Source organism: Peromyscus eremicus, chromosome 14 (assembly GCF_949786415.1).
Source record: "Peromyscus eremicus chromosome 14, PerEre_H2_v1, whole genome shotgun sequence".
Classification (NCBI taxonomy): Eukaryota; Metazoa; Chordata; class Mammalia; order Rodentia; family Cricetidae; genus Peromyscus; species Peromyscus eremicus.
The window spans coordinates 22,974,231-22,989,670 of NC_081430.1; the positions used below are offsets into that span (position 1 = coordinate 22,974,231).

Genomic DNA, 15,440 nt, shown 5'->3' on the forward strand with positions numbered 1-15,440 from the left:
CTGTACCTCAGCTGGTCTGGAATTTACTATTTATCTCAGGCTGACTCTAAACTTACTATCCCCTTGCCTCAGCCTCTTGACTAGCTGAGATTACATGCCTACACAAGATGACTGGGAAGAATTTGAAGTTCTAAGTTCCTGGGTGATGCAAATACTCTTTGATCTGGAAATTTCTATTCCTGGAAACATTACTACATATAGAAAATAGGAATAAAATTATCACCCCATGAAATCAAAACAGTAAAAATGGGAAGAGGCCAAAAATTAAAAAAAATAATAATAACATGGGCTGCAGTTTAGGAAATGGTCCAAAAGAGATCTGTTCTCTTGGTGCTGTTTAAGCTGGAGCGCACCTGTGTGCTGCTGTTTTTCAGTTCATTCTGTGGTTTCCCTCACACTAGGCTGAAGGCTGTCACGTATGTAGATTGGTCCCTCACTACCGTGCTTGTCAATACGTAACATACTCCATTTTGTTAAATAGTTGATCAATATCAAAGGTGAAGTAGTGTTTACCTTCATAAACAGCACCGCCTCATAGCACTTCTCATTTGAACAGATCATGTAGCATCCCAATGCTTGGTTCATATTGACCTACCCAACAGAGTTAACATGTTGAATAAAAACTATGGGAGAGATATTGGAGATAAAATGCTCTGACGTCTCTCCAGTTAGATTTGCTTCTCTGTTCAACATCTGCTTAGTTTGGGGCAATTTTTTGAACTATTTTTTTTCCTTCTCATTTCTCTTCTTTCTTTATTTAGCATATGTTTTTAATATAATAGTTCCTGTAATAGTCATACTTGTTCTTTTATTGTATGCTTATTTGCATTTGTGAGGTAGATAATACATGTTTGATGTCAAGAACGGGTACATACAAGTACATGTTACTTTTTTGCATGATATGTTTTCATTTAAGCAAACGTTCAACACAGTCATAAAGAAGGAAGGACATTGGAAGTCTTCAGTGCTACTAAGAGTCTGAAGTCAGTGAAGAATGTCTTTTTAGTCTTGGTGGAGAATGGTAGAACACTTGGTTACTATTTGTGAGGCTCTGGGTTCAAATCCCAGCACCACAAAAGGAAAATAGAAGTTTTTTTTTTAAATCATATTTGGTCTACTATTATGAATGGTTTAAACATGAAACAAATTGATCAAGTCAGGAGACATTCAGAACCAAGCACTTCCTTCAAAAAATAATGTGTACTGCCATTGGTGAATGAAAAATCAGATTGGCAGTTTATATGTAAGAGAAGAGCGGCTATCACATTAACACCTCTCTTATGATGGGACCCCCAAACAAATGCAGTCAGTGTGTTGGGCATCTGATTGTTTTAACGGAAAAGGGGTAACTTCTCAGCCCTAAACTGTGGATGTTTGATTATTGTTTTAGGCTTTTCATGTTTACTACAAATCTGCCTTTTTAGAAGCATGACAAAACTTGGTGGACACTTTATTTAAAAAAATGAATAAAAGAGATAGTTAGGAATTTGAGAGTAGCATAGCAGGATAGATCCCCTAGAAGATGATCTAAGATTCTGATAAAGACGGGCTGGGACAATGCTGAAGTGTTTAAAACTCCTTTCTTAGACATATTGAAATTCCCTTTTAAAATTGTTTTCTCTGCCTCTTCTTCTTATATTTTTCGAGAAGCCGGTGTGACTATGCATCAGAACCAGTAGGATTTCATTAGAACATGCTTCCGAATTGGCTGTAATAACCAGTGCTCTGAATGTTTCTATGCTACCCCCCACCTTTTCCAGCTACTTCATACTTCAGTTTCCCCCAACACCGTAAGCACTCCATACCATCTAAGGCGGCTTGTTCACGTTCCACCTTAACATTTCTCCGGGCTCTCTACCCCTGTACCTGCCGTCACTCATATCGGACCAGCCGCCTCCTGTCATTTCCTTAAAGATGGGTGGACTCCCAATAACAACTTGCTTGTACACACATCAGTTAGTGTCTCTCTCTCTCTCTCTCTCTCTCTCTCTCTCTCTCTCCCTCTCTCTCTCTCTCAGAGCTCTCTCTCTCTCTCACTCACTTTCTCACACAGTCTCTTTCTCCCTCTTCCTCTCTCACTCCCACACAGTACTGTACGTATTTATGTAGCTCATCTCTAGCAGACTCGCAGCTCCTTGAGGGAAGGAATAATGACTTGCTCACTGTGTAACCCTCCATCACAGAAAGCAGGCCCAGCAAGTGGAAGACGTTTACAGATTTGAGGAGGTCATGGGAGGATGTTTGTCTTATTCTGTGCCTTACTTACTTAGCTGTAGTTTCTGTTATTTTAAAATACATTTCTCTAAAATCTAAGGCAAAAGATAATAATAATCATTTGCTCCCGTTAGTTATATTTAACATTTCTCAGTACATATGGAGAACGTGTATCTCTGTTTATTATTAAAAAATAATGTAGAATACTGATTCTAAGGAATGTTGCCAACAAACCACTGATTTTATTTAGTATGTGTGATTATAAATAAATGCATTTTGATGGTTGTCAGGGAAACACATTTATATAGGAGAATGTTATCAACTGTCTCTAGGTATAAAGAAATATTGAAACAATGTTAGGTATAAAAATTCTCTAGTTTCCTTTGAACAGTTCACATGGAGAAAAATTTAATCTAGAATGTAGACTAAACTCTTAAGATATTTAAAGTGAAAACTTCAGAATTGTGAGGATGCAAAAATCATATACTAAATGTTAGCAGTACCTGCTTTTGTAACTTAAATTTTTAGAAATTTGTTTGTGTGGGGGCTATGGTGTACATGTATAGTGAGTGCACATCAACATGAAGGTATATGCACCTGTGTATTTGCACATGAGGTCAGAAGAGGACATCAGATGTCTTCTATTGTTCTGTCTTAATGCCTTGAGACAGGGTCTCTCTGAACCCAGAGGCAGCTTCAGTTAGGCTGTCTGGTAAATGAGCTCTCAGAAGCTCTGTTTCTACCTTGCAGCTGGGGGGCTACCGGTGCATGTGGCCATGCCTGACTTTTAACTGTGTGGCATGGATTTGAACTTAGTTTTTCATTCTTGCAATGCAAGAGCCCTGACCCATCTCCTCACTCTTATTTTTTGTAGTTTTTAAGGTACTGTATTTATCTTGACTTGTTTGCATTAAGATGTAGATGTAGATTCTCTGGATACGTAGATACTCAATGCATTCTGGACACTTTCAAAAAATCATGGTCTATTAATAAATCTTTATGAAAATGTATTACATCCCCAATAGCCTATTTGAGGACTTTGTGAGGTGAATAAGGCCATCTGAGCTACTTTGCAAATGTGGCCTGAGCTAACTCCACACACATTTTAGTGCCATTCATTATGATTTTTCCCCTCAGCTAAGAACTTCGAGGCTTTTTGTTGGCTTATAGATATGCAGTTATTATTCTACCAAAAAGAGGTTTGCAAAATCCAATTCCATCAAAACATCTTCTGATTTTTTTTTAGCCCTTTTCTTTGAATAAGCTCAAACCATCAATATTCCAATCCACAGGTCTCATTTGAACCAATTTCAATCTGGCCATAACCATAACACTTTCTTGCATATTCAATATTGGGCTAAAATTTGATAGGCATTTGGTGGACTTCATCGTTTGGGTGACTTGGCAATTGTAGATCAAGAGAACAAGTTGAAGTAAAAGTGTGTGTGTCTCCTGGTGGGGGATGGAGGTTGGGGGTTGAGAAGGTGGTTGGGAGAACTGTTGAAGGAGATGAACACAGTATTATTGCTTTACTAGGTTTCAAGTTTATCTTTGCTTGTCTAGAGGTTTCCTGTCCTCAGCACTGAACTGGTGAATAGCATCAGTAAAGGGATTTGTCAGACCCAGGGTGGAATCGGGAGTTATATAGGAAAATAGTAATGTACCCTAGGAAAATAAATAAGGATCGGTTCAGGAAACCTAGCTGAAACAGCTGCTCTGGTAAGATGTGAATAATAAAATTCCTATTCATATTTTGCCATAAATAGAGGTTTGGGAATTTGTCATTCACTGCATTTAAAATTCAGAAATATTAAAGGTACAGGTTCTCTCATTACGGAAATAATAGAATTCCAGCTATTACCGAGTTAGGGTCATTTAAATGGATATAGCATGCATTATATCAGTAAGTGGAACATCTGTATGGAATGTCCACCTGCTGATCACTCCGTGCACAATTCAGTGAACAGCACTTAATCATCTTAAGACTTCTTCTAATGAAGCCTTATCTAGATTAACATTTTAAGCACAAATACTTTCAGGCATTAAAACCCTCACACTAAATGAAATTGCATTGTCTTGTTTACCCTTGTTGATTAATAAGCAATCTGCTAACTGTTGGAACAGTCCAATTGTGGCAGTAGAAGGAGATTAGTAATTCAGTGATGTTTGTGGGTATAATCATCATTTCTCCTGAAGGCTTTGAATTAGAATATCACTTACACACTATCCGTAGGCAAAGAAAGGATATAATATTTTTAGACATGTGTACCCACTATTTTGTTTCAATCGTTCAGCTTAGGGTCAGCGCAGCAATACAAATGCTTCGGAGAGGCAAAATGCTATTTTGATGCATGCATATCCTTTTTAAATGGTGTGGTTGTCTTATTAAAAGAAACAGAACAACCAGCAAATTGTATAGTAATAAGCCAGTAGCTTGATTTCTGTTTTAGGAATATTATTGCTTTGTTAATCAAGCATTGGAAGAGAAATATTGCCCACTGTTTTTTTAGATAATAGAGTTTACATATGAAAATTCTTTGTAGTATTATTTATTTTTGCCAATAAAATACTGAACTTTTTCCCTCCAAAGAGTCTAGGGATAAACTTGGAAGAATAATTACATTTTGGGGGAGGATTTTCTATTTGTAGTTCTGTTTCCTTTGACCTTGAACCTACAACCTTAATTTGTTTGTCTACAATTCATATGACCTGAGAGATCGTTTTCCCCAATGTGAGAAGCTGTTAATACCTGGGTGTCAAGGCAAGATCTTCCATTTTGGAAACATAAATCAGTGGAAAGAGAAATAGGAAACAGAGGCTCCTAAATTCCCTAGCATTCATCAGCTATGTATTGGAGGCCACTAATCCCAAGGAAACTGTGGGTCCCTTCTTCTCGCCCTAGTGTTTGGAGCTGAGCATATCCCTACAATGTGAAATTATGGTGGAAGTGGTTATCTCATGAGAGTCAATCCTATAAACACGTACAAACCGGTCTTTTTCTGCATTGCAGTCCCTCTGTCATGAGATCAAGCAGCGTCGCAGAGGGGTGGCCTCCATTCTGCGGTTGTGCCAGCATCTTCTGGATGACCGGGACACCTGCAATCTCAATGCGGATCACCAGCCCATGCAGCTGATCATTGTAAACCTTGAAAGAAGGTGGGAAGCCATTGTCATGCAAGCCGTCCAGTGGCAAACACGGCTGCAGAAGAAGATGGGCCAAGAATCCGTGAGTGTCGTTCCCCAGCAGAATTGGCTCTTTTTTGACTCCCCCCTAGGCTTCGACAGCATGTCCCTCACATCAGCTTCCTTGTGAACTAGAGGAATAACCATCCATTAACCCAAACTCCGTTCATCCGTAAGAGAAAGTTACTCACTTTACTGACATGCATTTCAGGGCATCTCATTGTCTTTTTAAAACGTCCCATGTCTATTTTGGTTACCCTCACCACCGAGGCTATTGATTCTTTCATTCATTCTTTCTCCAAACATATTCACCAAGCACACAATGCTCCACAGATATTTTGCTAGGAGGTAGCTTAATACCCCGAGTGCCTGGAGCAGTGTGTGTGCTCTGTGTATGGTTTTGTTGCTTGACTATCTATTGTTTATCTTTCCATTTAGTGAGGAGGTAAGGCCATCTGCACACCTGTCCCCATCGGTCCAGATTACTGAGGACTGTCACGTTTCCTCCTACAGTTTAGCGCAGTGCTCATAGTAGGGGGTGGTGGTTCCCATTAACAATTTGCCGGATCTGAGAGGGCAGGTTTCCGCAGTTACTGGGAGAAAGAAATATGTCAGAGTAGAAGCTGGTTTATTATAGAATACACATTTGTTCTGAGAGCCTTCACCTTCTTAGGAGAACAAAACTGTCACTGAAAAGAGTATATCCCCGAAGTGACCTTGACGTCAGTGTCTATTAGTTGTAGGGCCACTTTTCACATTTGACTTATGTAAGGTATATATATGTAAGATATATATATATATCCAGTTCTACATACTTGGAAAGTTCAGCATGCAAAGAAGGGAACCAAAATGTAAAATTCTTGTCGTTCTTGAAAATAGTTTCCACATACGAATTCTATTCTTACCAAAGCCTTAGGATTGACTTTTCTGGTATATTTTCTGTTGGGGTCTTGGCAGGAAGGCATTGAATCATTAAACCTAACTGCCCATTTTGCCTTTGTGGCTGTGCTCACTCCAGGAAGCGATTTCTCTCAATAGTTCTATTCAATTGATCTTAGCTGAAGTTGTTACATTTCTTTTTGTTTGTTTGTTTTTTGTTTTTTGTTTTTCGAGACAGGGTTTCTCTGTGTAGCTTTGCGCCTTTCCTGGAACTCACTCTGTAGCCCAGGCTGGCCTCGAACTTGCAGAGATCCACCTGCCTCTGCCTCCCGAGTGCTGGGATTAGAGGCATGGGCCACCGCCACCCGGCAATTTCTTAAGACTTCCAAATTATTATTACTAATCAGAGGCAATATAATGGGGTGTCTTTCTTTCTTTCCTTCTTTCTTTCTCTCCTCTTTTTTTCCCCGTTTTTTGAGACAGGGTTTCACTGTGTAGTCTGGCTCTCCTGGAACTCACTATGCAAACCAGGCAGGCCTCGAACTCATTGAGATCCACCTTCCTCTGCCTCTCGAGTGCTGGGATTAAAATTGTGCACCACCACCATCCGGCAGAGTGTCTTTTATTGTGAAACTGTTTATCTAACATCTTTTCTTCTCCCTCCCTCCCTCCCTCCCTCCCTCCCTCTTTCCTCCTCCTCTTCTTCTTTGAAAATGTGTGTAAAGGTAAAAAAACGTTGTTATCCTTTCTGTACTTTGTGGCGATGATGGTGAGACTCAGGTCAGCACCGTTCCCAGTAGGAAAAGTTATGGCAATCTTAGAGCATTCAACTGGTTTGGCAAAGACAAAACTGATTCCCTTTCAGGATTTATTTGAATCATATGATCAGGAATGCTGGATTGGGCTTTATAAAGTAGATGTAGGGAATGGATATTTGCTTGTGTGTGAGTGTGTGTGTGTGTGTGTGTGTGTGTGTGTGTGTGTGTGTGTGTGGTCACAGGTTCCCATGTGTGATTGAGAGTTTGTGCATGTATGTATGCAGGTAAGCATGCCCCTGTGGGGAGGCCAGAAAGGGACGAATCCTTCTCTGTCACTCTCTTTTTCCTTTGATACAGGGTCTCACAGAATCTGGAGCTAAGCTGGCGATCAGCAAGCCCCAGCGAGCCTTCTGTTTCTACCCCTCATAGTACTGGGGTTCTAGGCATGCTGCACTGTTACATGTGTGCTGGGGATCTGAACTCTGGTCCTCTTGCTTGTACAGAGAACACTCTCCTATCTGCTGAGCCATTTCCCAATCTTCTGGGTTGCTTTACCTATGTCTGTAGTAAAGGCAACTTGCTTCTTGGAAGCTTGAGCTACTGGAGAGATGTTATATAAATTGCAGAGAGAAGTCTGTCCTAATTAGGTAATTTGGAATGATGAAGGTAGCAAATAATAATGTTTGTGATAAAAAAAAAAAAAGGCTGAAAGTCGCTCTCAGGGAAGGAGTGGAGAGATGGAGAGTGGACCGAGGCTAACAATGCGGTAAATGGTGAACGCAGAGATTGTTTTGTTGGGCCTGTTTCTTTGCTTCTGGGCCCTGCTGTTGAGTGAGGAATAGAAGTTGCTTTTATGATCACATACGTATTTCAATAATGTAGGAGGTGACCTTTGCCAAGAGTCAAAGGTCTACAATGGCCTGTTGGCTGGTTCATCATGCGCCTCTACCCCTCCCCATCTCCTGATTATGCACAGGGATTTCTACTGCTGTATTTCCAAGACTTGCAACATATTTTGCATATATAAGCTCTCGATGAATATTTGCTGAATAAGTGAGTACAGGATTTTGTTTAGTCAATTTTTTTTTATTCAGGCATTGGTATAACTATATACTATACCTATGCTGATTCTAAGTTTTCACCATTTTACAAAAGAAGTCATCATACTTCTGAGTCATTATGCTTTAGGAATCATATTTCTATAATAATACTTTTGTAAGAACATCCAGAAGATACCTTTTTAACATTCTTTCCTTATCTAATAAGTCTTTCTCGGGCTCCTTGGTCCATTTTCTCAGTTCAAGGACATTTCCAGGCTCTGCATGGAATCTGGTGAAGCCAATGTGGCTAATTTGCTGGAAGTCTTTAGTGTGCCAGGGAGCAGAGGGATCCACAGTCAGGAATCTCTAGAGCTAAACAGAGTTATTTTCTGAGTTCTTCAACAGAAGGTACACACTGAAAAAAATTGAAGAGAACAATTTGTGGAACTTCTAAGAAATTAGAAATATCTTCTTTCTGTTCAATCACTTTAGAAAAATGCCACTAACAGTGTGATAGTTCATCTCAGTTGTGAAGTGGATGGGATCTAACATCACCTGGGAGACTTCCTCTGGGCATACTCTCCCCTCCCCGCAAAGACAGAATTTCTCTGTGTAGTCCTATTTGTTCCTGAACTCATTTTGTAGACTAGGCTGGATTCGGACTCAGAGATTCTCCTGCCTCTGCCTCCTGTGTACTGGGATTAAAGACTTGTGCCACCACTACCAGGCTTCTGGGCATCCTTAGAGGAAGTATCTTGATTAGGTTAACTGCGGTGGGAGGATCTACACACTGTGGGTGGCACCATTCCCTAGGCTGGGATCTTGGACTTCATAAAAAGGATAAGGGGAGCTGAGCACTAGCATGGCTCTCTGCTTTTTGACTTTGGACACAATGAGATCATCCACTTCAAGCTCCTACTTCCACGGCTTCCCTGTGCTCATGGGCTGTATTCTCAGATCATGAACCAGAATCAACTCTTTTCCCCTTAAGTTGCTTTTGTCAGGGTTTTTGTGGTAACAACAAGAAAACTAGCTAATGCAGACAAGACCAAATTGATAAAGCCCAGTGGTGGGACAGTATCTTCAAAGCAGCTAGAGGAGGAATGAGGATCATTTCAAGAAGAGTGACTGCCAGATTTTTATCAGAAACAAGGGAAGTCAGGAGATGGGAAAGGTGGAGCTGGAGGTCAAGCAGCAATGTAAGAAAATAACCTAGAGTTTCCTTCGCAGAGCAAATGGCATTCCAATAGGAGAAGAAATATAGTTTCTAAACATCTATAGTGAAAGTTCCTCACCAGCATAACAGTACTACTAGAAATGTTAAGGGAAGGCCATCAACCACACACAACTTATAGCCAATAGAAACCTAGATATGCAAAGGAATAAAGAACATGGGAATTATAACTGTGAGTAAATGAGAAACACTTTCCCTATTATTTCAATCTCTTTAAGTGTTAATAGACTGTTTAAATCAAGATAATAGCAGTGCATGGTACGATTTATAGCACAGAGGATAAAATGTACAGCAACAGTATCACAAAGGCCAGGAAGCAGACATGCCGTGAAGCTTTGTACCATTTTTATTTTATGTGAGGCACTAGAGCATCCTTTAAAGGGAGAATGTGATAAGATCAAGTGTGTATATGCGGTTGTACCACCTTAAAGATGCAGCAAACAAAAAGCTAGATAGGACACAAAGGAAACAAAGTAAGCTCATCTTTTATATCCCCATTTAAAGGAGAAAAGGAAAATAGGAAACAGATGTGATCAGGTTTTTAAAGACAAGATGAAGATTTAACATGGCTGCACCAATAGTCCCAGTGAATGAAATGGACTAAAAACTACTCAACAGAACGTAATTGTTAAATTGGGTAAATTCAACCATACACTGCCTACCAGATAGTGGTAGAGTATACATATTAATATTAAACAAAGTAAATGTCATAGCAAAAAACACCACAAGATATAAAGAAGGACATTTCTTCTCAATGGGAGTTCCAATTTACCATGAGAAGAAGACATTCCTAAGTGTCTAGGACAACTTACGAATATACCACACAGAAAACCTATTCCTGTGAAGAGACAAGAAAAACAGAGTATGGGAGAAAAATTTCAACACCCTGTCTCAATAACTGATAGACCAGAGAATCAATATGAATGTAAAAGGACATGGATGTTGTTGTAAAGCCACATGACCTAACTGACATCTAAAACACTTTAACCAACTTTTACCAAAAAGGCAAGAGGGTACAGACAAAAGCTCTCCCAGTCACCACTGTGGGAAGTTGATTGCTGCAACTGTGGGAAATGATACGGAAGTTCTACACTAGAATTATTGTATGACCCCACAGTCTCTATTCTGAGTATGTGCCATCCCCTCATTAAGGTACCTGTATACCCATATTCTTCACAACATTATCCACCATAGCCAAGATACGGAAACTGAGATCATTCCCGGTGAATGAATAAAAAAATAAGTTGTTCTGTATATATTCATCCTGTATATGGAGAGTCAGACATTTACAGCAACAGAGGGAAAACTAGAGGCCATCATACGACATTAAATAAGTGGAGACCACAAGAAAAATAGTGGGCCATCTTATTTGTGTGTGGAATCTTAAAGTCACAGCAGAGAAAACAAGCAAATATATAGAAACAGAGCAGAATGGTGATTGCAGGGACAGGAGACCGGGACAGTGGAAAGAGGTCTATCAAAGAACACAAAGTTTCAATTATGGTAGAGTGAATAATCTAGAGATGTAATGTATAAAAGCATAAATACAGTTAATAATATTGCCTTGCCTACAAGAAATGTATTAAGAGAGTAAGTTTTTGGCATTCTTACCACACACATACACAAAAGAAACTGAGATTATGGATATGCTAATTTTATTGACTATAGTATTCAGTATTCAGTGCACCATTTGCATATCAAAGCATGGTGATAATCTTATATATACAACAAAAATGGGTAAGCATGTCATCCAATAGCAACAAAGATGACAGTATTTTTAAGTATATACAGAACATATATCAAAACTATCTTTTGAGTCACAAAAAGTTTTTTAAAAGAATGTCTATTATACAAAGCATAGCCAAGGTTCCCGAGAATAGTGTAATCACATTCGCTTAATCAAAAGTGTGCTCTTTGTCTATCATAGGATTTTAGTTTGGAAATACTTCATAGAAATGGACCTGAACATTCTTCAGATAAATGTAAAGTTACATACTTAAAGTTTCTGCCATATCCTTGCTTATTGCTTGGAAGATCTTTGTGACCAGCCCTCCTTGGTTTTCCAGTCCAGTGTTATACCTATTTAGAGATAGAAGGCCAAGCAAGGAGAGAAACAAAGGCAGAATTTTTCTACCACTTTGAGCTGTTCAAGGATGCCATTTCAGAAAAGTAGAGCTGGAGAAGATGCAGGTATCATTTCAGAATGGCCTGGCAGAATGCAGCGTCATCGTGGCCACTGGTCATTTCCAGATTTGCACCAAGATTTTTGAGGCGAATGTTTGGGAGTTGTTTGTGACCACCAAGGATACATTTGGCTTTGAAATGAAACAACCCAGAATGAATAAGCTACCCCATACACAGATCTTCCCACCAATGCCTATAGTGTTCCCGCGGGGAAACACTTCATTCTGTCAAGATTCAGACTACTCTTACCTTCACGTTCATTCTGAGGACAGATCCCTTAGAATATGCATCTGAAAGACATTCAGTACAGCTTTGCGTAGCCTTGCTAAGAGGCCCTAAGCTTTATCTACAGAGCAAGACAACTTTTGTCTATAAAAGGGGTTATGAATTCAGGAGGGGGTGGAGACACGTGAGAAGTGGGCGGAGACACGTGAGAAGTGGGCGGAGGGAGAGGAAGGTCAGGGAATGATGTCAAAACTGTGTACTTGTGTGATGAATTCAGAAACTAAAAGCAATTAAATATTTAAGGGGGGAGGGAGGGAGAGAGAGAAAGACAGACAGACAGACAGACAGACAGGGAGAACTTGTCTTTCCAGGCATGATCGTGCAGGCCTATTAAACTAGCCCTCCACAGGCCAAGATGGAAGAACTTTGACCTGAGCTATACAGTACATTCCAGGCCAGCCTGTGCTACTTGGTGTGATCTTGTCTGAAAACAAACAAACAAACAAAAAAGTAAAAGTATTGGAAAAGATAGAAGAAATTAGTATTTTGCATCTGTTTTCCTATCAGTTTTATCTGTTATGAGATCTCTGTTTTAGTAGGCACAGTAGTTGTCTAATAGTATAAACCATTCTTGCTTTTCAAAGACATGTTTAAACAGAAATAACCTAGGTTCCTTTGAAATGCCTTGTTTCAAGCAAGTGCACCTTTGAATTCTTAGTGAATCAAGGGTTTGAGGTTTTATCTTCACACACACGGTTTTCTCCCTTCTGCTCTGATCCTGCAGAGCTCTCCTGAGAATAGAACTTTGCGTCCAGAAAAACCATACACATTTAATGGCCTTGAAAGTATACAACACAGCTAGCCACATAATTGAAAATAATAAGGCCACAATAAATGGGATGGCCCCAGGGTAAAACACCCAAGGGATTCAATTGGTGTCACTTTGCATCAATGTCCATGCATCATGGTAATTGAGGTAACATAACCAATTACCACATTTTAATTAGAGTTCTAAGAACTTGAGAAAAATTGCAATGATGAGCCAGCTCACTTTTTAAAAAGGAAAGAAAGAATGAAATAAAAGGGAAGGAACCTGATACGTTACATTGCTCAGGCTCCTTACAAGGGGTGTTATAGAAAGCCATTCTCTCTCTCTCTCTCTCTCTCTCTCTCTCTCTCTCTCTCTCTCTCTCTTTCTCTTTCTCTCTGAATACTTTTTCACTTTCTCTGTATTACTATTGGTGATGCATTTTGAAAACTAAGAACTTTTAAAAGCTATTTTTAACTTAAGTAATAGTGTCCTCACCCTGATCTAATGATTTTACAACCTTATGACAGAAGACTTTCTTTAGAATGCCATCTCAGCTTATAATTTCATTTCCCATCTAGGAGTTTCTCACATTGTAACCTGAAGCATCGTCCTGAGTGTTTAAATTGGTATCTGAACATAGTGACATATTAATAAAGTATACATTTCTCTGGCTCTGGTCATTAAACAAAAATAGACTTTGATTCCACCCCCATGAGCAAAAATTAAATGCAGAAAGAATTACTGCATTTAGAAAATAAATTTGACTTGTGGCAATTATTTTTATAAGGCTAGAGTTTAAGTGAGAAACCTCCTGTAAGATTTTACTGCTGCTACATAATCAAGTAATTATGTAATTACTTGTACTTAATTACTTACAAGAGAGATGGTTGTTTAAAAAAAAAAATCCTTATACATGTCAAAAACAGCTTCCTTCTCTAGAATATTTCTAGCCAGGCTCCCAATATCAAAAAGTTCTTTCAATAGCAGGGGCCTATAAATACTTTTATTTTAGAAATCTTTCACTATTTTCTCCAAAGATATGAAGGTGCATCGTATAGATATCTATGTCTTCTCTCTTGTTTCTACTTGTGATCAGAGAGAGGTGGGGGAGGGGGAGGAAAGGAGGAGGCAGGAGCAGGAAGAGGAGGATGGAAGGAGAGGAGCCAGAGTGGGAGAAGGAAAGCGAGAAGAAAGAAATTATTTTAAATTATACTTGAAAGTTAAATATAAGACACGATGTGCATCTGAGGAAGTTTCAGTGGGAAGAGTGAATTTCTCAAGGGAAGCGGCTTATTTCCATGAGCATTCCAAACAAACATCGTGATTAAGAGCGTGGCCGTTAGTTGTGTCGCTGTGGCAGATGACTTTCCTTTGCACACCTCCATGTCTTCACTTGGAAGAAAGAAAAGACTTTTCCTGGCAGTAATTAAAACCTTCTGCCACTGCCAGAGCTGCTGCTGCTGGAACCACCATAGACACATGACTTTTGTGGTTTAGCAAATCCTGGCCTCTAACCCCAAAAGGGCCTGAACCCCTGCCTCCAAAGTTTCCTCCTTTTGTAGGTCCAAAATTTGAAGGCTGAATGTTGTAACTGCCCATATAGTTATAGCTCCCCCCACCTCCAAAATTATTTCCATCATCATTGAGTCCATTACAGCTGTCCCACCATCACCACATCTACCTCAACCACCACAGCTGCTACCAAAGCCACCAGGGCCACTGAAGCTTCTTCTATGATCAAAATTGTCATTGCCACCCAAACCACCTCTGTAATCGCCACCAAAGATTCTGGACCACTTTGACCTCTTTGGCCAGATGAAGCACTAGCCATCTACTGCTTCCACGAAGTTTTTCTTACTTCACAGTTGTGGCCATTCACAGTGTGGTATTTCTGAATGACAACCTTACCCGTGGAGTCACGCTCATCAAAGGTCACAAAATAGAGCCCCCCTTCTTTATACTGTCTCTGTCAGTCATGATTTAAACCACTCTAATTTTCCCATACCACCTAAAATAATCTCACAGATGTTCTTCAGTGTCTTCCTTACTACCAACCACACAGATCTTTTTTTCAGTTAAGTAGGCACCTGGTGAATCTTCTCTGGATACAGCTCTCGTTGGCTCCACAACACTTCCATCCACCTTGTGTGGCCTTGCATTGATGGCTTCACCCGACTCTTCCACAGTGGTGTAGGTGACAAATCCAAAATCCCTGGAGCATTTGGTGTCTGGATGTCTCATCACCACACTGCTGGTGAGGAGTCCCCATTGTTCAACATGGCTTCTGAGCCTCATCAATTATTTTGAAACTCAGTCCTCCATTGAAGAGCTTATGCAGCTGTTTGAGCTGCTTAGCAGACTCTGCCTTAGACATGACTGCAGGGAGATGAGAGCCTCCAGCAATGCTTCCCCTGCCACATCAGTGGACAGAGAGGAGAAAGCCAACAAACATATTCACAAGCCTTGCTTCCAAGTCTGTCTGTGTCCCACTGCCTGGAAGAGCCGAGTTACTCTATTTGTCTTAATAAGCATGCCACCAAATGATAGTGAGCAAAGAAGAAAGCCTTTTCCTTTTGTTTCCACATAGGACTTTTATTTTAAAATCTTTTAATTTTTTTCTTTTATTAGTATTTATCTATAGAACCAAACAATGGGTTTTATTGTGATATTTTCATACATTCGTATAAAATAGCTCGCTCACATTCTTCCTCTCCATTACCTTTTCTTGCCCCCTGCTTCCTTCTGCTATTCCTTTTGCTCTTCCCAAAGGCTCTCCCTTCGGCCTTCTTAGAGTCTACATTCCATATGTGGGAAAGGTGGTATGATGTTTGTCTTTGAATGTGGCTCATTTCTCTTGAACATGATGATCGCTAGATCATGCCACTTTTTTTCCAAATAATATCATTTATTCT

The 15,440-nt window shown here is 39.8% G+C and overlaps 1 protein-coding gene across 1 annotated transcript in view; it reads left to right on the forward strand.

Annotated features, from left to right (window-relative positions):
* The window catches only part of Akap6 (A-kinase anchoring protein 6), a 304,232-nt gene that overhangs the window by 257,617 nt on the left and 31,175 nt on the right, over nt 1–15,440 (forward strand). The window contains exon 12 of the mRNA XM_059279296.1: nt 5,225–5,440. Coding sequence (XP_059135279.1) covers nt 5,225–5,440 — 216 coding nt within the window. The remainder of the gene's footprint in view (nt 1–5,224; nt 5,441–15,440) is intronic.